At 46.7% G+C, this 23610-nt stretch overlaps 1 protein-coding gene across 8 annotated transcripts in view; it reads left to right on the forward strand.

The window, feature by feature from the left end:
* The window catches only part of ZFP64 (ZFP64 zinc finger protein), a 249068-nt gene that overhangs the window by 84025 nt on the left and 141433 nt on the right, over positions 1-23610 (forward strand). For 2 of the 8 annotated variants that reach the window (XM_059705282.1, XM_059705281.1), the window contains exon 9: positions 2057-2153. The exons of 4 other annotated variants lie outside the window; for them this stretch is intronic. In XM_059705282.1, coding sequence (XP_059561265.1) covers positions 2057-2153 — 97 coding nt within the window. Of the gene's footprint in view, positions 1-791; positions 2487-2797; positions 5166-23610 lie in introns of those variants that run through there. 2 more of the 8 variants (XM_059705280.1, XM_059705279.1) reach the window with 2 other exon arrangements.

Raw genomic sequence — 23610 nt, forward strand, 5'->3', positions numbered from 1 at the left:
AGCTGATGGGCTAACAGTTGTGAGGCTGTCAGTTTGGGAGGTAATGCTAGGAGGTCAGAACCACAGCCAGCAACGCGGGAGGGCGCTGGGGGAAAGGGTGCCCGTGTGGGACAAGTGAGATCTCGTCTGGGCGTAGCGTCACGATGATGATACGTAGAGTAACGGCCTCCAAAAGAACTAAAAGCCCTTCGCAGTGCCTCCAGGGGGGCAGGGGAAGCTCTAGCTTCTCAGTGTTTGTCTCCTGCTGCCATCTTCACGTGTTCCTGCTATAAATAAAACTCGGTGTTTGTAGTTGGAAAAATGCGAAACTTTCGCTAGTAATAAAAGGCAATTAACTGATGTCCTTGAGCTTAAACGCTAGAGTCAGCATGCTTCTAAGTGTTAACTGGATGGGGGACAGTTGGTTGTAACGTTGTATGCACCTCTTCCTCCTTCTGTGTTCAGTTTTGAAATGTCAGGTTAAGTGAGAGTTTAGAATCGAAACTGAAGTGTCCTCATGAAGAGTATGGACTTGGATGCCATGATGCCTGGGTTCAGATCCCTGCTATTTAGATCCATCAGTTATCCCATCTGTAAAATGGGGGGAAGGGAGTAATGGTGCCCATTCGCAGGGCTGTTGTGAGGATTCAGCGAGTTAATAGACATGATAAACGGTGTTATTAGGAGGCTACAGGTAGCTGGAGTTCAGAGACCCAACTGTCTCTTTGTGGCCAAGTGTTCTGACGCATGTTTGGGGGGGAGTTCTGTGTGTTGCCTGCCTGCTCTAATGGAAACACACCTTCCGTTGCTAGGGGAAACCCCCTTCCAGTGCTGGCTGTGTAGCGCCAAGTTCAAAATCAGCTCGGACTTGAAAAGGCACATGATCGTGCACTCGGGGGAGAAGCCTTTCAAGTGCGAGTTCTGTGACGTCCGCTGCACCATGAAAGCGAACCTCAAGTCGCACATCCGCATCAAGCACACCTTCAAGTGCCTGCACTGCAGCTTCCAGGGCCGGGACCGGGCGGACCTGCAGGAGCACAGCCGGCTGCACCAGGCCGACCACCCTGAGAAGTGCCCCGAGTGCAGCTACTCCTGCTCCAGCGCGGCCGCCCTGCGCGTGCACAGCTGGGTCCACTGCAAGGACCGCCCCTTCAAGTGCGACTTCTGCAGCTTCGACACCAAGCGGTCCAGCAGCCTGGCCAAGCACTTCGACAGGGTGCACAGGGACGAGGCCAAAACGGAGAACCGGGCCCCGCAGGGCAAGGAGGGGCCCTGAGACGGCTCCGCACGTGGCCAAAGTCAAATCATAACTCAGCGGGCCTTCCGCTGCGAGACCTGCAGGGCCGCCTTTGTCCGGGATGACTCTCTGCGATGCCACAGGAAGCAGCACAGCGACCAGAGCGAGACCAAGAACTCGGACGTGGTCACCTTCCCGCCCGAAAGCGGTGCCTCCGGGCAGCCGGCCACCCTGGTCTCCGCGGGGCAACTGGAGGCCGCCCTGGAGCCCGGCCTCTGATCCCACGAGGAGGCGGGTGAGCTGCCCAGAAACCCAGGCAAAGGCTGTTCCCAGCCATTGGGTGTGGCCGTCAAGCCAGACTTGGTCACCAGCTCTGGGCATGGCTGCCCCCACCTCATGGGCCTCCAGACACCCCGGCTGCAGTCCCTGTGGCCAGAAGGCAGATGCCTCCCGCCGCCGTCCTCCCTCCAAGAACCCACGAGGCAAGGTGACCAGTCGGCCCAGGTGACCAGGGTGGGGCCCCCTGAGCACTCCTCTGCCCAGTAGGACCAGCTTCTTTATGATGGACTCCAGTCCTAAGACAGGGCCGTCTCTGGTGCAGTTATTAAACGACTGAGACTACATGGGACACGAAAACTAAACTGACCTGTTAGTGGGAAAGGTGTGGGAGAGGACGGGCACACGGAGGCTCTGGGAAGCTCTGGTTCTTAGCCCTGGTGGTGGTGGGTTTCAGAGTGCTCGCCTGACACGTTTTTGTATGGTTCCTCTTGTCAGTTGTATTAAAATAAAACTCATCTGCCTAAGGCTGTAAGAGGGACACTCGTTTCCTCCCGTGGACAGGTGGTGGCCTGCTCTCCGCCCACCCCTCCAGTGATCGGAGATGCACAGATTCCCAGTGTCGGTGCTGTCTGCCGGGACCGGAGATGCGGTGTGACCGGTAGGTGGCAGCAAAGATCAGCTAACAAAAGCTCAGCCCATCGCTGCTTTGTGAAATTCAATATTTGTGTGAAGGGACCAGGGGCTCAGTGGGCCCTGGGCTTGTTTCTGGGCCTGTGATGCAGGGGGCAGCCTGAGACTAGCGTCTTTCATCACAGGAAGCACGGGGTGTACTGCACCAACCAGGAAGTGAACATCCAGACCTCTTGTGAATGGACATGGCGCTTAACTTAGGAGGCTACAAGCACCAGTGGCTAGTGCCTGATCTAAAATTGCTTTTTTTTCTCTCCTACTTTGGCATCTTTTCTTCAAATACAGTCTCTGTTTGATACAAGTTCTTGTGTGCCCCCGGTCAGGCTGAAAATCGATGCCATTAAGACAGATTAAATAGATCCATTGGTTTCGGTAAAGTGGGAAAGGACATGAAAACAAATGTTCATAGGTTATCTAAAAGCGACTGTTTCCCTTATGAAAGAAATAGCAAGAGGTATGTAGCTGCTTTTGTCATGAATCTTGTCGTTGGAACAAACCTGATATCATTAAGGTCTAACGCCAGGCGAGTGATACACCCTGTTGAATCCCTTTGTTGTAAGGAAATGATGAAAATGAGACTCCCTCCCCTCCCCGCCCCCGCCCCCGCGATAGAATTGATCAGTGCTTTGCTTTAGAACATGGTTTCCGGTGGCTCGGAGAAGCGCGTGGTCGCGGAGTGCAGCGCCCGCTGTCACCCGGCTGCTGTCTGCAGGAGTCTTATCTGCACGTCTCTTCTAATAACAGGAGGGCTGTTGACCTCTCAAGTGGGAGCCCAGAGATCAGAATCGCACACATGTTCCCCGACTTCCGGTGTTATCTCCCTCGGATAAACAGGGAAGACGTCAGCCTTCTCGGGAGGCTTTTCTTTCTCGAACGGCTGCATGAGCTGCAGGTCTTAGATCTACCCTGGCTCCACCTTGGGAATTTGGGTTCCCAGTGCAGCCGAGATCAGTGACAAGTGTGGGACCAGATAGTCACTATCTGACGCATCGTGGGGCCCTAAGTCTCTTTTGTGAGTAAACTCTGGTTTTAGCACAAAGGCAGACATAGGCAATAAGAAAAAGAATGAGTGAGTCTGTGTTCTGATACAACTTTATGAAATAATTCAGGAAGTGGGAGAATAAACCGGCTTGTTGTGCTCAGATGAGACTGGTAAATACACAGATTAAACCAGATAAGATGGGAAACAGCCATATGGCCAAGGGGCTGCCGGTGGCATGGTGCAGCCCAGATAAGCCGTCTCTATACCCACCTCCGTTCGCAAGGCTGGTGTGGACCGGAAGGAGAAATTGACGAATGAGTGTGTGTGTAGTTTGACCTCACTTGGACCAGGGGGTGGGTGAGCTTTTTCTGCAAAGGGCCAGATAGTAACTATTTGGGGCTATGCTGGCTTTAGTCTCTGTCAGAACTGCTCAGTGCTGTCACTTCTGCTGTTGTAGTTGCTCTGCATTGGAACTAACGCGGCCGCAGGTAATAGGTAAGCACATGGGCATCGCTGTGTGCCAATCAACTTAGTCTACAAAGAGCAGGCCCTGGTTTGGAGGGCCACAGTGTACTGACCCCTGAGCAGGACCGTTTGAGCGCAAACAGCAGGGTAAGTGGTCCTGGGTAAATGCAGGGGAGACGTGCTAAGAATGCTGCAGTTCCTGGGATCCCTTCGAGCAGGGTGCTGCTCAGTGCAGAAGATAGGGGAGTTCCAGGTGGGCACTGGGAAAGCTGGTCCTTTTAATCCTGATTCGGATCAGCTATGAGAACTGCAGTGGAGACTCCAAAAACCAAAGTGGCATCCTCTCACTTGTCTCTGCTTAAGATGTCTTGCTGCCTTCTACATACTATAGAACATGAAGTTTCTGTTGGTCCCTGCATTTAATTTCTTCCTTAAAGAAAAAGGATGAGCCTCATTCTGTTGCCATGGTGATGTGTCCTTCCTCTGGGCCGACGCTATCCTGAGAGCTTGGCCTGTGTTCACTCATCTGCTTCTCCAGGTGCCGTCCAGAGCTGGGACCAGGAGGCCAGTGGCACATTCGCCCAGGGCACCAAAAACTCAGGAGCCAAGGAACAATATTTCACTACAATGCTTTTTAAGTTGGCAACTATGATCCATAGGCCAGCCACTTTGTTTTTGTAAATAATTTTATTAGAGGTTGGCCGGGGAGTTAGGGCGGGGCCCTGTAATGCAGGGCAGAGTTGGAGCCTATAATTAAAATTCTGGCGTTTTGTTCATTGTGGATTTTTTTGTTGCATTGGATTTGGATTTTAGAAAATTGCATTTAGAATTCACCTTGAACACAGATTTTTTTTTTTAAGTTTTTAAATATTTTTATTGATTTCAGAGAGGAAGGGAGAGGGAGAGATAGGAACATCAATGATGTGAGAGAATCATTGATTGGCTGCTTCCTGCAGGCCCCTACTGGGGATCGAGCCCACAACCCGGGCATGTGCCCTGACTGGGAATCGAACCCGGGACCTCTTGGTCCATGGGACGCTACTCAATCCACTGGGCCACCACAGCCAGGCGATCACTGAGATTTTTGACACCACTTTATATTTGCACCTGAGGGTGCTGCCTCACTCACCCTAGTCCCTCCCCTTGTTCAAATTTGGAAACTGAGGCACGAAGGTGAAGAAATTTCCCAGGACAGAGTGGGCTTCAGCCCCAGGCAGTGTGGCTCCAGAATCCGTATTTGTAACTCAAGGGCTGGGCTGGGTCTCCAATAAAGAAAGATTTTGTTAGAGTAACAAATGGACCTGAATAGGGTGATGACAGAACATCCAAAAGAAGCGGAACTCATAACACCTTTTGTTTGAGTGAAGGGGTTGAGGAGGAAGGAGGGGAGAAACCCTGCCTCTGGTAAGAACCGGCTGACGCCTGGCTCGAGATCCTACTTCCGGTTCTCGGTTTCCTCATCTCTAAAATGGGCCGGCTGCAGCCTTTTGGCCTAGTGCTAGCCATCAGCTGGTTTGGCTTCCCTGTCTGTCCTGTTCTCATTTCTTGTTCCGTCTGGGAAGAGGGTGGGTGGGAAGGAATCAATAACCGGCACTGTGGCCTTGTGACATTGGGGATCTGCGATGCGCATCAGTGGTATTTTGAGATCTGTGTGACAGCCAGGATGTTATACAGAAATATATCTAATTTATTGGCCAAATCGCAGGTCCTGCTCATGCTACTGTGGTTTGGTGCCCACATCCAGAATGGACAGAGTTGCTCAGTTTCAGGTGGAGGCTAGTGAAATAAAGATCATTTTCTCATCCAAGCCCTGACCCTACGTTGGGACCTCCGGTGCTAAAGGAATTTCTGGGGTCTGGTTTTCTTGGTAAAATTTGAACTTGAAGGCGCTTCTATCATAACTAGATCAAGTAGCGCCAGCATTTGACTACTTATCCCCCCCCCACTACCACCAAAACAGATTTTGCCTTCGGAGGGATCACCCATCAGGGCTCTTTGTAATACCTGTGTACAGCCTTTTTCTGATAAACGGCTCATAAGATGGCTTGATCCTCACGTGAGTGTGTGGGACTTCGGCCTCTAGAAAACAGACATCATGTGTTTGTCCGTCAGGTCTGAGGCTCTGCAGGAACTCTGCACGTGCATGGTCTTCACGCTGTGATCTCTGGTCCCAAAGGCCCATTTCAAATGCCACCTCCTACCCTGGCCCCACCGGAAGTACCGCCTCTTCTCTCCCAGAACAGACAGTTCTCGTTAGATCCTGCTTGGGGGAGGGGGTGTTGTTTGTTACTGTCCCGTGCATCTCACTCCCCTGCAGTGGTACACTCCATCGGGGTGCAGACCCATGGGGCTCAGTCTGTGCTACGTTCTGTGGACATACAGGCTCTCCCAGATGTGTGTGAGACAGCAACAGGACAGCTGTTACCGTCGGGAATTTTGAAACTGCCTCTGGTGTCTCCGTGGTTTTGTGGTTTGAGGTCACAAAACCCTTCTCACGCTGAGCGGCTGTGTGTAGGTAGGTTGGCTAAGACATTAGAGATGAGCCGCTTTCTGGCATTGAAAGTGTTCTATCCTTAAGAACTGTCAATATTTTAACATAACTTTGCTTTCTTATTACAAAAGCAATACGTGGTCACTGGAGGGAAGGTAGAAAAGCAACATAAAAATGAAAACCTGTCATCCAGCCATTGCTGCAGCTCCCGCTCGGGGCGCCTCCCACTGCGGGCAGATCAGGAGCGTCCTGCTTGTCAATGCTGTGATGAAGCGTGGCAGGGAGCTGTGCGTCCGCATCTCCCAAAGAGGAGCTTGGAATATGGCCTGGTGCCCAGGGGCCAAAGGCTCCATCCGGATGCCCGGGTTGAATTCTGGCTCTGTCCTTTTATTTGCTGCGTGACTTTGGTCCTATCGCCTGAGACCTCTGCGCCTCATTTTCCTCACCTATACAATGGAGATAATCCGAGTGCCTACTGGTACCTCCCAGAATTGTTACGCAGATTAAATAAGAGCTAGAACGGTGTCTGGCACATAATAAGCCCCAGATCAAGAGCCAGCTAATTAGAATTTGTATTTTTAAATGAGTAGCTATTAATTACAAACAGTTCTCAATTACTCATGCACACTAGGCTGTGCAGGAGTTTCCTTAATCCCCAGATCATGCATGTGTGACTTTTATCCTCTCTGGCCAAGTAAAAAAGTGCCTGTACTTTGAAGATAAATGGACATAATAGAGATAAGTGAACACAATGGAATAGAAATCATCTGTTCATTATAAACAAAATTGAATTCCACAGTCAGAGACGGGGGAAGAGAATTCGTATGCTCTGCTAGGGGGAGACTTACTGGAGAGCAATGTACTGATAATACCAAAATATAAGCTGCAAGTTCCCTTTGGCCCATCAATTCTGTGTGCAGGCTTTTCTCCCGTGGAATGAATTGGATGGAGTATTTGAATGAATATGTTGCAGGATGTTTGGAGCAGCCGTGTTCGTGAGAGCAGTTAGCAGGATGCAACCAACGTTTCCGTGAGTGTAGGGCTGGTCACATTCACCAGTGACCCCACAAAGCTTTTCCAGGAACACAAAGGCCTGGTTGATGCACACGTGTTGACACGGAGAGTGGTTGAAGGTCAGTCATTAAATGAATAAAAAGTAAGTTGCATTGCTCTGTTCAGCACAGTCCCCGCTGATGCTTAAAAACGAAGGTACACGCATGGACATTGTCTCGAAGGGTACGGAAGAACTTGGATGGTGGCTGTTTCTGGTAAGTGAAGGAAATGTGGGGAGACGAGGAAGGCTTTTGCTACTTTGCTACCCTTCTGTTTCGCTCTTGTTTCCACAACAGCCTGTATTAAGTAGATGATTAAAATAGCCTCATCTACCCGCCAGGTTCCCACTCACTCTGCCAGCTTACTCACTTGGATAACCATGTTTTAAATATGTACGATACATTCATTTTAATGTAAAAAAAAGTCCTTGGAATTTAAAAGTTCTATGAACATCTCTCCTATTTTACATCGACTCTCACTTCTCCGCCTGCCTCCCCCCACCTTTGCACATTTTAACCTCATTTTCTGCCCGTCTCCGGAAATCCCTGGGTGCCGAGCTGAAGAGAGCTCTTTGTCAGTCAGTTGGTGAGTTGCACAGACCTCTTCTTGCCCAGCAGGAGCCTGGAGGGGTGGATGGCTTTCGTGCGTTTCTCTGCTCTCCTCTGGGATTCTAACTTGGGATAAAGCCAGAACTTACTCACTTAGTTCATGCAGTAGGCACTTCGGCAGCCGGCCTTATGGATTGTTCCCTCGCTCCACCCATGACTTACCTGCACTCCGGGCTTCTCTTCAGTGAAATATCCCCAAAGAGCATCACTCCCAAGAACAAGTAACACTGCACGAGGGGACAGTACAGCGCATCGTTGGTGTTTTCACACCGAAAGAAAATACTCATCTTAATTAGAGTAAGTCAGTTATTTTTATTATATGTTAAATTCATGCTTGTAGAAAATTTGGAAAACACAGAATAAGGTAGAAAAGTAAAATTACCGCCAGGCCAGCATGGCTCAGTGGTTGAGTGTTGACCTAGGAACCAGGAGGTCACAGTTCAGTTCCAGGTCAGGCACATGCTCAGGATGGGGGCTCGATCCCCAGTGTGGGGCGTGCAGGCGGCAGCCAGTCAATGATTCTCTCTCATCATTGGTGTTTCTGTCTCTTTCCATCTCCCTTCCTTTCTGAAATAAATAGAAATATATTTTTAAAAAAGAAAAGTAAAATTATCTAAACCTAGTCCTAAACCCATAGGCAGTAGTAGCTAGTGCAGTCGTGGGCAAACTACGGCCCGCGCGTTTGAAATGAATAAAACTAAAAAAAAAAAAAGACCGTACCCTTTTATGTAATGATGTTTACTTTGAATTTATATTAGTTCACACAAACACTCCATCCATGCTTTTGTTCCGGCCCTCCGGTCCAGTTTAAGAACCCATTGTGGCCCTCTAGTCAAAAAGTTTGTCCACCCTTGAGTGTGTTCCTCTATTAGTCTTTTGCTTGACTAAGTATGTTTTTATATCATTATCTAGCATATGTTGATGTATGCACTTTGAAACCTAACATGGCAGTTCCCCATGTTGCCATATACAACTTATAAACCTAAGTTACTTATCATTATTCTCAGTGGACATTTGGGTTTCTTCTGGTTATTTAGAATTAAAAATAATGCCACATCTGTCCCCTTAATGTGTGCATCTCTTTCCGTATGTAGGATTATTTTCTTCAGGTCGATTCCCAGAAGTGGAATGACTGGATCAGAGTTCGTGAGCATCTGTAAGGCTCTGGCTAAACATTGCCAAATTGCTTCCCACAAAGGTTGTGCCAGTTTGCACCCATCAGCAGTGCAGAATGGCCAAGTGCCCTTTCCCCTTCTCCAAAACCAGGTATTACTAAGTGCCCAGTAGTTTAGATAAGCTGCTTACCTTTATTGTATCAGTAACTTTTCATGGCATTCGTAGATGAGCTTTAAAAACACCCATACGTAGCCCAGTCAGTGTGGCTCAGTGGTTGTCGACATATGAACCAGGAGGATTTGCTTTGATTCCCGGTCAGGGCACATGCCTGGGTTGCGGGCTCGACCCCTGGTGGGGGGAATGCAGGAGGCAGCTGATCAATGAATGAGTCTCTCTTTGATGTTTCTATCTCTCCCTCTCCCTTCCTCTCTGAAATCAACAAAAAAATATTTTTAAAAAATTAAAAAACCATATGTGATCACATATTTGCATAGTTTAAGTGATATATAGTATATTAAAAGAATGTAAAAAAAAAATGCCAGGTGTCACTATGCAAATATAAAATCCACCAGCCCACCCTGGCTGGTGTTCTCAGTGGTTAGAGCATTGATCCACTCACAGAAGGGTCACGGGTTCGATTCCTGGTCAAGGGCATGTACCTGGGTTGCAGGTTCAATCCAGGCCCCAGTTGGGGCACATGAAGGAGGCAACCAATTGATGTGTCACTCTCACACCAATGTTTCTCTCTCTCTCTCCCTCCTCCCTCCTAACCACTCTCTCTAAAAAAATCAATGGGTAAAATATCCTTGGGTAAGGATTAACAGCAACAACAATAAAACACAAATCCACCAACCCCTCTATCCAGCAGCAGAGTAAGCACTGTGTAGACATAAAATCATTTGACATTTCACCACTTCGTTTAACACATAATTATTGCAGTAAGCAGCAAAAAGGGAAATTATTTAAAATCTGGCCTTTTTGCCCCAAGAATGTTGGGCATTTGTCCCGGGGGCCTCCATTTGCTTCATCAACATTAAATAGCATTTGTATGGAAATCACAGGGCTCAGCGAATGCCGTAACTTTCGCTGGACAGTGATGCTCATGGCGACCGAACGCTGTGAGCATAGTTGGTGCTGGGTGATGACTCTGTTTGGAAATTGCCCAGCAGGGAACCATTTCCAATTGATTATATTTCATTGCTAATAGCCTCAAAGACTGTCTCTACTCCTATAATTAAATGTAATTCTTGAACGTTGAGCAAAGCAGTGACCAAGGAAATGGGATGGGGATGGGTGCCACGCAAAAAAAATGAATATACAGCTCTGCCGGATTTTCAGTAACTCTGAGGGCAGCCTAAAAATTGGGAACGTGCAGTAGTTGACAAGGCTGCTTATGTCAGAAAAGGAATGGGCGCCTTGGGAATGGGTGGGGGAGGTGGAGAGGGGCGATTACTTAAAACTTTACATAGTCGAAAGGAAGGAAAAGTAGGTTAGTTTAGGAACAGCTAAAAATGAGTGATATGAATAATCTGTTAATGATTAAAGGCATAAGAGAGAAAAAATAAAATTTTTAAAGGGCATAAGAGAGCTGGAAGATTATATGCAGTTTGCTGACTTCATTTTTGAAATAGAGAATCCTGGCACCCAACATGACTGTTTTTATATCCGTAGAATGGGATTCGGAATAATCTCACGGAAAAACTAGAAGAACAAAACCCCCAATGTCATCATCTTGCCTCCAAAAACCTGTAATGATGCTGTAGCTGACGTAAGAGTCTGTTGCCAAAACACTAAGTAGAAAACAGAAGTTGATGCTGTCAGTTCAGAAGTGTTTATTGAGCACATACTATGTGCCTGGCATTGTGCACGACACTGAGATGCAAGGTAGACATCGCTATATGATTTTATTCCTTTTAACTAAGTGTCTTTATTGTTATAAAAAATACATGATCGGTTGTAAAATATTTAAATCTTATAATTTAAAAAGAGAAAGATGGGGGACAAGTCAGTAGGTGTGGCTGGGGAAATTGTTAAGTTGGAAAAAAAGAAAGTTGTTGTATTTCCTACTTTAGTTGCAAAAATAAATCCTGTTGTTACACAAGTAACAAAACCTAAACAGAGCTGACAGTTGTGGGGGAAAATACGAAAGAGCACATTTATGACTTTATTCAAAAGACACGAAAACCACCAGATAAAGAAATCTGACAGCTCCACATTGAAAACACCAGTAACAGTAAATGAGTCACATTCAGGATGAGCGAAGAACTCTTTCCAGCTAAAAAGTAAAGGACAAGCAATCCAATAGGGAGAAGCATAGGCGAAGACTGGACGGACAGATGACGGGCGTGTCTGTGCCAGGGGCTAGACCAAGCCTGACTTGGGGAAATGAACCTCAAGAGACAGGCACCCCCTCCACCATGTTCCCCTCTCTCTCTGTCTCAGTTCTTCAAGCCTGCCAACCTTTTCTACCCCAGGCCCTTTACACATGCTGCCCTAATTGCTTGGAATGCTCCCCACCGTCTTCCCAAGGCTAACTCTGTGTGTGTCTTTTAGATCCCAGATTGAAGGGTACGCTCTTGGAAAGCCTTTCCCTGACCCTTCCTATGTAAAATCAACTCCCTTTTATCAGACTCTGTCTTATTGTCTCAAAGCTAAGGGACTGGCCCTAACTGGTTTGGCTCAGTGGATGGAACGTTGGCCTACGGACTGAAAGGTTCCAAGTTTGATTCCAGGCAAAGGCATGTACCTTGGTTGTGGGCACATCCCCAGTAGGGGGTGTGCAGGAGGCAGCTAATCGATGTTTCTCTCTCATCGATGTTTCTAACTCTCTATCCCTCTCCCTTCCTCTCTGTAAAAAATCAATAAAATATATTTTAAAAAAAAAAGAGCTAAGGGACTGTGTTGTTCCTGGTCACATCTCTGGGATTTGGATCAGTGCCTGGCACCCAGAGGTGCTCAAAGCGCTTGTGTACTGGATTGATTGATTGGTTGGTTGATTGATTGCTGTGCTGCTTTCTGTATCCGTATAAACTCTTCAGGCTGAGCTTAGGACTCTGTCATTTATTGCTCCCAGGGGTGGGCAAACTTTTTGACTCGAGGGCCACAATGGGTTCTTAAACTGGACCGGAAGGCCGGAACAAAAGCATGGATGGAGTGTTTGTGTGAACTAATATAAATTCAAAGTAAACATCATTTCATAAAAAGGTACGGTCTTTTTTTTTTTTTTTTAGTTTTATTCATTTCAAACGGGCCGGATCCGGCCCGCGGGCCGTAGTTTGCCCACGGCTGACCTAGCCCCTAAAAAAAGAGCCAGGAGTATGGTAAGTATTCAGTAAATATTTGTTAAACGAGTAAATGAATGAAGCTACTATCTAGTTTAGTAGGTCCTGGATAATCATGGGGACCTGTACATGGCAGAATTTGCCTTTTCTAAAGTGTTTCCTGTTGTCCATTCACTGACTAGATGTCTCATGTTGCTGTGTGGCAACCCAGCCCGGAGGGGCACTCTGGATTTGGAAGGTCCCCTCGAGTTTGGGACCCGCGGCCCTGCCAGTTCTTGGCCTCACCTTAAGATGTCACTAAGTGCCTTGTCCATGGCGTTCGCTGGCTGGTGGTGACAGAGCCGGGAGGTCCGACAGGAAGGGAGGAAATGACCTGATGTTCTGAACAAATCTGCCACTTCCTCTGGCGCCTGGCAGATAAGGTGACAGGGTGCTGATGTGCCCTGGCTTTACAGGACGCCCATTAGCACACCTGATACCCCAGGGCCCCGGAACCTTCCATGCAGCCAGAACCTTCCCAAGTCAGGCCAGCCCAGGAAATCATGCGTGTTTGACTCCATGCTGCGGGCCCACCTCTGGCCCTAAGGTCACTGGGGTAGACTTCACGTGTCCAATATTTCTGCCCTCAAGTCGTGGGGAGCTGGGACCTACAGGAAAGAAAGAACTAAATTTAACAGAAAATCCTGCAGGCAATGTGGTGTTGGGATTAGATCCCAGAGCAGGAAAAGGGACATCAGTGGGAAAACGGGTAAAATACCCCCCAAAAAATGTCTGGTTCAGTTAACAGAGCTGCACCCTGTTAATGTCTTCGTTTGTCAGGAGGAGCTGGGGGAAGCAGCTATGGAGTTCTCTGCATGACCTTCCCATAAATCTAGGTCGTTTTATTTATTTTTAAAAAATATATATATATCATTGATCTTTTACAGAGAGGAAGGGAGAGGGATAGAGAATTAGAAACATCGATGAGGGAGAAACATGACAAACATCGATCAGCTGCCTCCTGCACACTCCCCACTGGGTATGTGCCTGCAACTAAGGTACATGCCCTTGGCCGGAATCAAACCCAGGACCCTTGAGTTTGCAGGCCGACGCTCTATCCATTGAGCCAAACCGGCCAGGGCAATCTAGGCTGTTTGAAAGCGTGCAGGACTGTGATGGCGTGGATGGTGTGGTGTATGTTGTAGGATCCCCACGGCAAGAGTGAATTCCTGAAACCAAGTGGACCTGGGAAGGAATATTCCCACCCTTTACCAGCTCGGCGACGTTGGGCAGGGGGCCTCTCAGAACCTCCGTTTTCTTATTTTTAAACAATGTCCACCCTGTAGGGTTGTTGTGATGGCTCCATGAGATAACATACGTCATGTAACACATTTTCTGCTGTGGTACCTGCGCATCATAGGTTCTCAATAAATGCTGGCTGTGCCTGCCCGTCATTTCAGAAAAGGGGTGACCAGCTGCACTGGAGTATTGGGAAGGTTAATAATGAGAGGGGAGATGTGTACCAGGCCACGGAGGTTGGCCAGTGTTAATTAGGGAAGCAGAAAGGGGGGCTGGGGTCCCCCTGAATGTGAGCCACGAGGGTCCACTTAGGTCAGTTTTTAAATCTGTGAAAGGTACTTCTTAAGCTCTTGAAAGGAGGCATGCTTCCGTAAAACTTGTTTTCCAAGCTACACCCAGAGATGAGCAAAGCAGTATTTGTGAAGCTTATTTATTGCAGCACTGATTGCAGAGGCAAAAGTCTGGAAACGGCCTAAATGTCCCCAAGCAGGGAGAGGCCTAGCTAAATAAGTTATGGCCATTCAGTCCGTGGAATTCTCTAAAGACATTAAAAAATGTAAAATGGCCTGGTTGGTGTTACTCAGTGGTTGAGCATCAACTTCTGAACTAGCCGATCATGGTTCAATTCCCGGTAAGGGCACATGCCCGGGTTGTGGTTCAGTCCCCAGTAAGGGGCGTGCAGGAGGCAGCTGATCCATGATTCTCTTTCATCATTGATGATTCTATCTCTCTCCCTCTCCCTTCCTCTCTGAAATCAATAAAAGTAAATTTTAAAACATACACATATATGTATATATGTAAAGCAAGCATATGTATGTTATGTGTGTACATAGATATTGATATGCAAAAAAATGTATGGTGCAGAATGTACATACAATATGCTACCATTTGTATGTTTAAAAGTATGTGTGTGTTTAGATATTCACCCACTATCACTGGAAAGTCCCTGATAATAGTTGTTACTTGATCAGCATCAAAGAAAAGGACCATTCAAGTCATATCCATCTTCTTAAAACGTTAATGCCAATAAAATTTTACTTTTTGCCCCAGCCAGTGGCTCAGTTGGTTGGAGGGTCATCCTGTACACCAATAAGGTTGCAGGTTCGATCCCCAGTCAGATTGGGTGCAGGAGGCAATTGATCAGTGTTTCTCTTCTCTCTCTCTTCCTTCCCCTCTATTTAAAATCAATAAACATATCTTTGGATGAGGATAAAAAAATGTTTGTTGTTAAGGATGGTTAACCGGCATTTAGGTCATACTAATTTCTTCAGTATGTTTTTAAAATTTCAAACACATAACAGAGGAGAATCTCAATGCTTCTGTCTGCATCCATGACCCAGCTTCAACAGTTATCAAACTTCTGTTGTTCTGACCTTATAGTGCATTCAGCTTGTTTTCATCAGTGACTTAAAAATGATTGTAGCCAGTGTAGATCAGTGGTCAGAGTGTCGGCCCTCAGACTGGAGGGTCCCAGGTTTGATTACAGTCAAGGGCACATACCTAGGTTTTGGGTTTGCTCCCTGCCCCCTGGTTGGGGCATATGCAAGAGGCAACCAGTAGATGTGTCTCTCTCACATTGATGTTTCTCTCTCTCTCTCACTCTCTCCCTCCCTCCCTCCCTCCTTTCTACTCTCTGAAAAGCAGTGGAAAAAAATATCCTCTGGTGAGGATTTAAAGAAAAAAAGATGATTGTAATAGTAACTCATTTCTTTCTGATCAAAGGAAGTTAAGTTTTTTAAATTTATATATAAATTCTATGCTAAGAAGTTCGATAAGGGTGATCAATAAAAGACTTCTTAGCCTCCCCCCCCCAAAAAAAAATATTACATAAATATAAAATTCTATGGAGAAGTAGAATTAACATACAGACCTAAGGAGAAAAGCTACTTCAGTAATGATGTAAATTTTCAACTATGTGTTATTTAAATGGATAGCAGTGGAAATCCAGCGTACTTGGTATTTAGATTACTTTGAGTGCTTTAAAGAGATGATATAACAAATAATTACTATACCCAGAGTTCTTTTGAGCTATTTAAATCTACGAAAGCATTTTAGTTATCAACTTTAAAACATGCAAGGGAGTACATTTCTGAGAGTAAGTGGAAGTACAGTGAGGATCTCTAAAAGAGTATCTAAACTTAGTGGCAGAGCTGAAAGCAGACGACCGTGCAGCTGTGGAGACCACCATGTCCTGCCAGGTCAGTGGCATCGTGTCAGTGGAGCCTGCACTCTCCTTTCCAACCCAATCACCTGCCTCCTCTTCTTCCACAGCTTAGACCCTGTCATTGCTTTAGTATTGTTCAAAATGAGGAATTAGTGACCATAAACGCTTCAAAAATAAGCACAGACATAATAGACCAGAGGGCTGATCGTGGTGGCTGGGGGGACAAACCCAGCCTAAAGATGTGAGTTCCCTCCAAATGCGCTTTTTTGTTTTTATTTTTTTATTTTTTTAAAAATATATTTTATTGATTTTTACAGAGAGGAAGGGAGAGGGATAGAGAGTTAGAAACATCGATGAGAGAGAAACATCAACCAGCTGCCTCCTGCACACCCCCTACTGGGGATGTGCCCGCAACCAAGGTACATGCCCTTGACTGGAATCGAACCTGGGACCTTTCAGTCCGCAGGCCGACGCTCTATCCACTGAGCCAAACCGGTTAGGGCCTTTTTTGTTTTTAAACTTGGATTACTTACCAGTATGATTTTTTTCCACATAAAAACCCAAGTTGGTGCCGAAGCCGGTTTGGCTCAGTGGATGGAGCGTCGGCCTGCGGACTGAGGGGTCCCGGGTTCGATTCCGGTCAAGGGCATGTACCTGGGTTGCGGGCACATCCCCAGTGGGGGGTGTGCAGGAGGCCGCTGATCAATGTTTCTTTCTCATCGGTGTTTCTAACTCTCTATCCCTCTCCCTTCCTCTCTGTAAAAAAATCAATAAAATATATCTAAAAAAAAAAAAAACAAGTTGGCATTCTCTTGAGAGATCAGACAACTGGGTCCCCTTTCCTACATGTTGGTGAGGGCAGGATATGGACAGTTCTCTTAGGGCACGGGCTCCAAGGTGTCATCTAGTGTCAACAGCCCTTTAGGGTCCCACTCGAGTTGTTGTTTAATCTCCCCTGTGGTCAACCTTTCATCGTGGGCCAGAGGGACCCCTGCCCTGGACTCCTCATGTTCATGGCTCTGAGTAGAAAACACACACGCACAAATGTATTAAAAACCACAGGCAGCTCTGCCCGCTCCGTGTCTGGTATCCAGCAGTGGCGTCATCCCGCTCATGCCACTACACTTCCACTCTGGGACTGACATGGTCAGGCCCCAGGGGAACCCTTCACATCTGGGTCCTCTGTTTGCAAATCGAAAGGCACTTGCTTCTGAATGCCCGGACTGGGTCCTTGTACTGCCGCTGACAAGGGAATTAACTGGCTTCTCTCCCGAAGCGAGCACGCATCAGACACTTGGAAAGCCAGTCTCCCCGCAATACGGGGCACCCCCTCTCTTGTCTCATTGTCTCAGCTCATTAATCCAGAGAGGGTACAAAGAGCACGCTGCTTGTCTAGTCCCCATGGCAGTTAAGGAGCATTTTGTAGTATTAGATAATTCCTATTGCTCTCAGATTTGCTTATTGATTGGTCTTGAGTAACATGTTTAGATCCTTTACATTGGCAACGGGATGAAAACTGAATGCTGGAATTTAAAATCGTCTTATTTTTATAACAAATATTCAGTGGGATGTAGCTGAAACTTTTAAATATCTATATTTTAGTTTTGTTTAATTTTGATATAACACTTGATATCAATTATCATTTGTATTTTACCTTTCCATCTTAAATAATTTTGAGTGTTTTTGTAAGAAAAAGGTTTTTAAAGTTTATATATATATACATATATACATATATATATATATATGTATATATATATATATTCTTTTTTACAGAGTGGAAGGGGGGTGGAGAGAGAAACATAGATGTGAGAACGAAACATGGACCGCTGCCTCCTGCTTGTCCCCTCCCGGGGATGGAGCCCGTAACCCTGGCTTGTGCCCTGACTGGGGGTAGAGTCTGCAACCTTTCGGTGCATGAGACGATGGACGATGCCCAACCAGCTGAGCCATACTGGCCAAGGCTAGAAAAAACATTTATGAAGTACTTCTTGTTTTTTTAACATTTACTTTTTTAATGAATATATGTTCATATGTTTATACTTTAAATATAATTGTATTTGATTTTTTTTTCATTTCTTAGATGATTATTGTCAGTATCAGGGGTCAACAAATGACAGGATTTTATTTTATTTTTTTTAGCTCTTTTTTTTTCTTTTTTTTCTTTTTTCCTTTTTATTGCTTAAAGTATTACAAAGGGTATTACATATGCGTCCTTTTTTTTTTTTTTTCCCCGCCCTTGACAATCCCCTGGCCTCCCCTACCCCCCAGTGTCTTATGTCCATTGGTTATGCTTATATGCATGCATACAAGTCCTTCGGTTGATCTCTTACCCCCCTCCCTCCTGCCCAGGATTTTATTTCTAACAGCCTAAGGGCTATATTTAGCCCATGAGCTAAGAATGGTTTTTATATTTTTAAAGGTTTGTAAAACAAGAAAAATATATGAGAGAGAAAATATATATACCACGGAGCCGAAAACATTTACTGTCTGGCTCTTTACAAAAATAGTCTGCCAACCTTTGGTTACTAGAATGTAATTATGTAAAAACTTGACTATAACTACATACTTGGTGATTTTTTTTTTACTGAAATGAAAACAAAAAGAAATATAGGATAAATATATAATTTATAAGTTCTATTTGTTGTTCATACTAATAATATCACAGACCTCTCAACAAAAATACCCAGACATGTGCAATAATAAGTCAATTCTCTCATCTTGGATAGTTTTCTGACTTTGAGCCACATTAACTGCATGATATCTGTGTTTTGCTTTTGTCATGAAGGATGTAGATGTGTCAGAGCAGGAGCATTAGATGTTTCACGTGGGCTGTGTTCGGCTTGATTTATGACATCCTGGCGTAAGTTACCTGGGCCCAGGCCCATAGATGGTGTTGGAAGGTCTGCCCCTGAGCACATTTGAGTTCCAGTCTTGCCATAGCCTAAACCAGTGGTCGGCAAACTGCGGCTCGCAAGCCACATGCGGCTCTTTGGCCCCTTGAGTGTGGCTCTTCCACAAAATACCACATGCGGGCGCGCATGTACAGTGCGATTGAAACTTCGTGGCCCATGCGCAGAAGTCGGTTTTTGGCCTGGACGCGTCTATTTTGAAGAAGTGATGTTAGAAGAAGTGGGGGTACGTTCACTGAGGTCGACCCCTCAGATTGAGGACGTTTTTAGCAAAGGCCAGCTTAGGAGCACACTAATTAAGTTAATAACAATGTACCTACCTATATAGTTTAAGTTTAAAAAATTTGGCTCTCAAAAGAAATGTCAATCGTTGTGCTGTTGATGTTTGGCTCTGTTGACGAATGAGTTTGCCGACCACCGGCCTAAACAATTCGAGGGGACTAAAGTGACACACCCCGTATCTACCTCCTTCTGTTGCACTGGTCAAGCCTTTGCTTGCATGTGGAGTTTTGTTCAAATCAAGAAAAATTCTGAATTGAACATTCGTTCAGGGGAGCTTGTGTGGTTTGTATGAGTGCTCTGGTTACATCATAACTTAAAAATAGAGCTTCTCTTGTTTTTGAGGCAACATTTTTATTCCCCACCCTACCCCCCCAAAAGAAATTCATCCTGGTCAGATCCTCTCGTTCCTTCTCCTAATCACCAAGGTGCGTGTTGCGGATGCTTTGGGCCAGTTTCCCTTCCGTCCCTCCGACCTCTGTACTGATGCTTCAACACCAGGAGGAGACAACCTTCTAGAAACCTGGCGGAGAAACTAACACAGAGGCAAAGAGGAGGCCCTTGATGTTACCCCCACACGCAATTGGAGGCAAAATAATAGGGGGAGGGGGGAGGTGAGAAGAGTGAGAGGGAAGAGGAGGAGGAGCGAGGGACGCAGGGGAGGAGTTGAGAAAGTAGGGGGAGGGAGGGAAGGTGGAAGGAAAAGGTTCTTTTCTTCTAGGGCTCCTGCCCCCGCTGGTGAGTTCTGCTCCTCGTAGGGTGAGCCTTGGTGAGTTGGAGCTGTTGGTTCTTTCTCCTGAAGCACAGCCCACAGACTCACTCACAGCCAGCTCCGCTCTGAGAGCAGAGGGCTCCCCCTGCACACACACCCCCTCCCCCGTCCCCATGGGACTCCCTGGGGAACGTTTGCAAACGGCTGGTCATTCCGATTGCAGCCCCCGAGGTTCCTTCACCTGCGCGTGCAGGTTGAGAAGCCGCAGGGTGTGTGCAGTCAGACCGGGAGCCTGTTCCCTGGGTGGGAGGCTGGCTTGTTTCCCAGAAGGCAGGTCGCTTGTGCACACAGGAATCGGGACGCTGCGCCTCCCTCATTTTAATCCGTGTCCGACCCGCGTTTCGTCCTGCTCTGCAACCACTCAGCGCTGCCCGACATTCTCCTCGGTCTTACCTGTGGCTTCAGTTCCACACCTTTTGAGAGCATTTCCACAATCAGAGAAACAGTGTATGCCGCTCTTGGTCATTATGTGTCTGAGTGTTCCCCTAAGGGTTCAACCTACAAAAGCCAGAAGGTGGAGGGGCGGGGGGAGCTTTGGTCTAAGAAATTAAAAGAGATTCCCATTTTTGTTGGGTAATAAGTTTAATTCTGCCAATCACATTCTAACACACTCGCTACATGTTTAACGTTCCTGAAATTACCCACAGTGCTTTTAAAGTGCCTCGTATTGAATCACGTCTTACGTAGACGTTCACTTTGACCCTTTGATTTGGGGCAAAAAAGACTCGGGATCTTTTCTGGTTTCTTGTTTTTGAAAATATGATTCAAGAAGGGCCAGCGACCTGCTCCCATACAAGATCTTATTTTTAAATTCAGACCCACTATCTGACAGGCTAGGACAATGAAGGCTTTGAGCCTAGAAATACACTCTTTAATTCCATCGCTGACATGTTTTGATGTCTATAAACCCGGCAGAAGGAAGGGTCCCACGTAAGCAAACATGGGTGAGCTCAGAAAGGAGCTGGGAGCCTCCGGGACGCGGGCTCCTCTTCAGAGCCGCCTTAAAAGAGATCGGCCACTGGCAATTTAAACCTTCAGTGCTTTATCTCTTTGTCTGACTCTTGGAATGCCATTGATACCCTCTTTGTATTGATAATTGTTTTAATTAGCCTCCCAGCAGGGGCCCCTCTCCCAGCTGGATTATGGGCCGCACAGCTGGACCCCGCAGCCCAGTTAAAATAAAGGCCAGACTTTATGACGCGCTTAATTTCTTTTTATCTATCCAATTTTTCCCTGTTCCCCTCGCTCGCCCTCATTTTTGCCCTTTCCCCCCTCCGCTTTGTTTTAGTGAAGGGCCGAGGCGAAGAGCTTTCACTCCTCGAATGGTTTTGCTTTTGAAGAATCAAAGAATTACGAGGGGCGGAGGGGCGGCCCCTGACGTGGCCGTTTATTAGCATTTCACTCTGAGGGAGAAAAAAATAGCACAGCCCTGCGCTTCGGGCGCTTTACGAACCTCGAACCTCCGGCGGTATCTGCAGCAATTACGCTGAGGTCGTTGTCGGCTGCTGGGCGTCAGTGGGTGGAGCGGGGGAACGTTTGCCAAAAGGCTCCTGTTGCCTGGGTAGTGTTTGTTCTTACTGACCACATCCTTCTTTTGTGGGTGGAAATCTGGAGGATCAATTATGATGCAGATCTGACACCATTTCCATTTGTGGAAGCCGTGTGGCCGGGGATGTTTGGGCTTTTGGAAATTCTTGCATTGTTAAGATTGCCCCCCCACGCCCCCCTCCCACCCGACTTTGAACTGGTTGCTGCTGCTGCTGCTGGTGTGACCACAAACAAGCTGCATTGAGAAGATGAACGGACAGAGGCGCAGGGCTAGTTTGTGGCTTCAGAGAAACAGCCAGGCCTCTCGCAGTTTGCGAGTCTATAAAACTACCCGCCTGGAAATTAAAGCAGGGCTGGTCCCCGTGGAAACGGGCCTCCTTTCTAAAAGCCATCCTCCCACACCGTGCTGCAAATAGTTTGCTTTTTTCCTAATAATACTCAGAATAGCTGATTTGCATTTGGGGAAAGAAATGATAGCTCCACCCTAACAGGTTTGGCTCAGTGGCTAGAGTGTTGGCCTGCGGACTGAAAGGTCCTGGGTTCGATTCTGGTCAAGGGCATGTACCTTGGTTGCCGGCACAGCCCAACAGGGCGTGTGCAGGAGGCAGCTGATCGATGTTTCTAACTCTCTATCCCTCTCCTTTCCTCTCTGTAAAAAAAATCAATAAAATATATATTTTTAAAAAATAAATGATATCTCCGGTTATCAAATGTGGAAAAGGTCTTGAACTGGCCCTGAAAGGTCTTAACTATTGTTGAGCCCGACTTTTATTTCTAGCCATTTTCAACAGGAAGCACTAAGGAACCTCCACCAAGGAAACTGAGAAGGTGGGTTGGGGGGGGGGGGCAGGTTATTGGGGGGTATTTTTAATTTGTGTGCACATATTCAGTGTTTGGCGTCTTTAAAACTAAGTATGATCATAGTTAAAATTCTCTCATTCCTTGGGTCATTTTTGGCTTTGTAGCCAATCAAAGATGCGGACATTCGCTTGCTTTGTAAAATGGGCACATGACACAGAGACTAAATAAATACCCAAAGCATTTTGTTGGGTGCGATGGTGAGGCTTTGAAATTCAATGACGAGACAGAAGAGGCAGGAATCCCTGCGTGAACTAGAGGCCTGGGGGTCCGGAGAGTCTTGCGGGAGCCTAGTGTCTTTGAGGGGCAGTGAATTACTAACAGACAAAATCATGGTCTCGGGGCCCAAAGTTGTCACATGCAACCTAGATGCTCATAAGGACAGAGATGGCACAACATCACAAATACAAGAAATGCCTCTGAATTAATTGCACACTTTAAAATGGTCCGTTTTTATGTTGTATGAATTTCACTTCAATAAAAAAAAAAATGAGACGATCTTTTTAAAAATAATACAGCAATTAAGCTTTAGAAAGAACTTAAAAATTTGCCAAACTTTTTCTTCTTTTTTTTTCATGTCCACTCTCTGGCTTCATCTTTCTGGGACAGGACCCATTTGGGGTCCATATTTTGAACATTCATCTCATTTTGTCATGAGAGGGGACCTGACTCATCTACTGCCCCCCGCCAGTGACAGGGCAGTACTGGGACTTAGAAATCCTGATTTCTCTGGTGGCACTTGCTTCATCACATAAAGACAGCAGCTGACAAGAGCCTAGTGTCCTACGTATAGATTTACGGGTTTTGTGGATGCTTTCCGTGTAGGGGAAAGTGCTGTTTGGCAGCCAAGCAGACCCGTGAGGGCGGCTAAGTGCTTGCTCCGCGCCTCCCTCACTCATCTCCGCCTGGGGGTGTCCCAGCCCTTCCCCAGGCTGCTGTGTGGGCTCCAGAGGCAGCCTGAGCGACATCTTCGCAGTGTGTCTATCATGTAGGCAGACCTCAGTAAGGGAGCATTTTTGTTTCTGCTGTCATGTTTATCCACATAAATGACAACATGGACCCAAGATCACAGACGGAGCATTCTTTTCTGTAAGAGAATTTGTATGTGTTGATTGATCTTTTAGAGAGAAAGAGGAAGGGAGAGAGACGCTGATGTGTTGTTCTACCCATTCACGTACCCACTGGCTCACTCTTGCATTCATTCCGACTGGGGATTGAACCCACAACCCTGGTGCCTGGGGACGATGCTCCAACCAACTGAGCCACCCGGCCAGGGCAGAACATTCCTTTAAATATAGAATATTAGAGGCCCAGTGCATGAAATCCACGCACAGTTAGGGTCCCTAGCAGAACATTCCTTTAAATATAGAATATTAGAGGCGCAGTGCATGAAATCCATGCACAGTTAGGGTCCCTAGCAGTTGCTGGCTGCCGGCTGGGGCCTCCCCCAGCTGCCGGCTGTCGGCTGAAGGCCAAGGCTTTCTTTCATCCCGCGCCTGGTGGTCAGCACACGTCATAGCGAGCAATCAAACTCCCAGTTGGTCGAATTCCCAAGGGGACACTTTGTATATTAGGCTTTTATATATATAGTTTCAAAGTTTCAGCAATTTTAAAGAACAAT

This window comes from Myotis daubentonii, chromosome 8 (genome assembly GCF_963259705.1).
Source record: "Myotis daubentonii chromosome 8, mMyoDau2.1, whole genome shotgun sequence".
NCBI lineage: Eukaryota > Metazoa > Chordata > Mammalia > Chiroptera > Vespertilionidae > Myotis > Myotis daubentonii.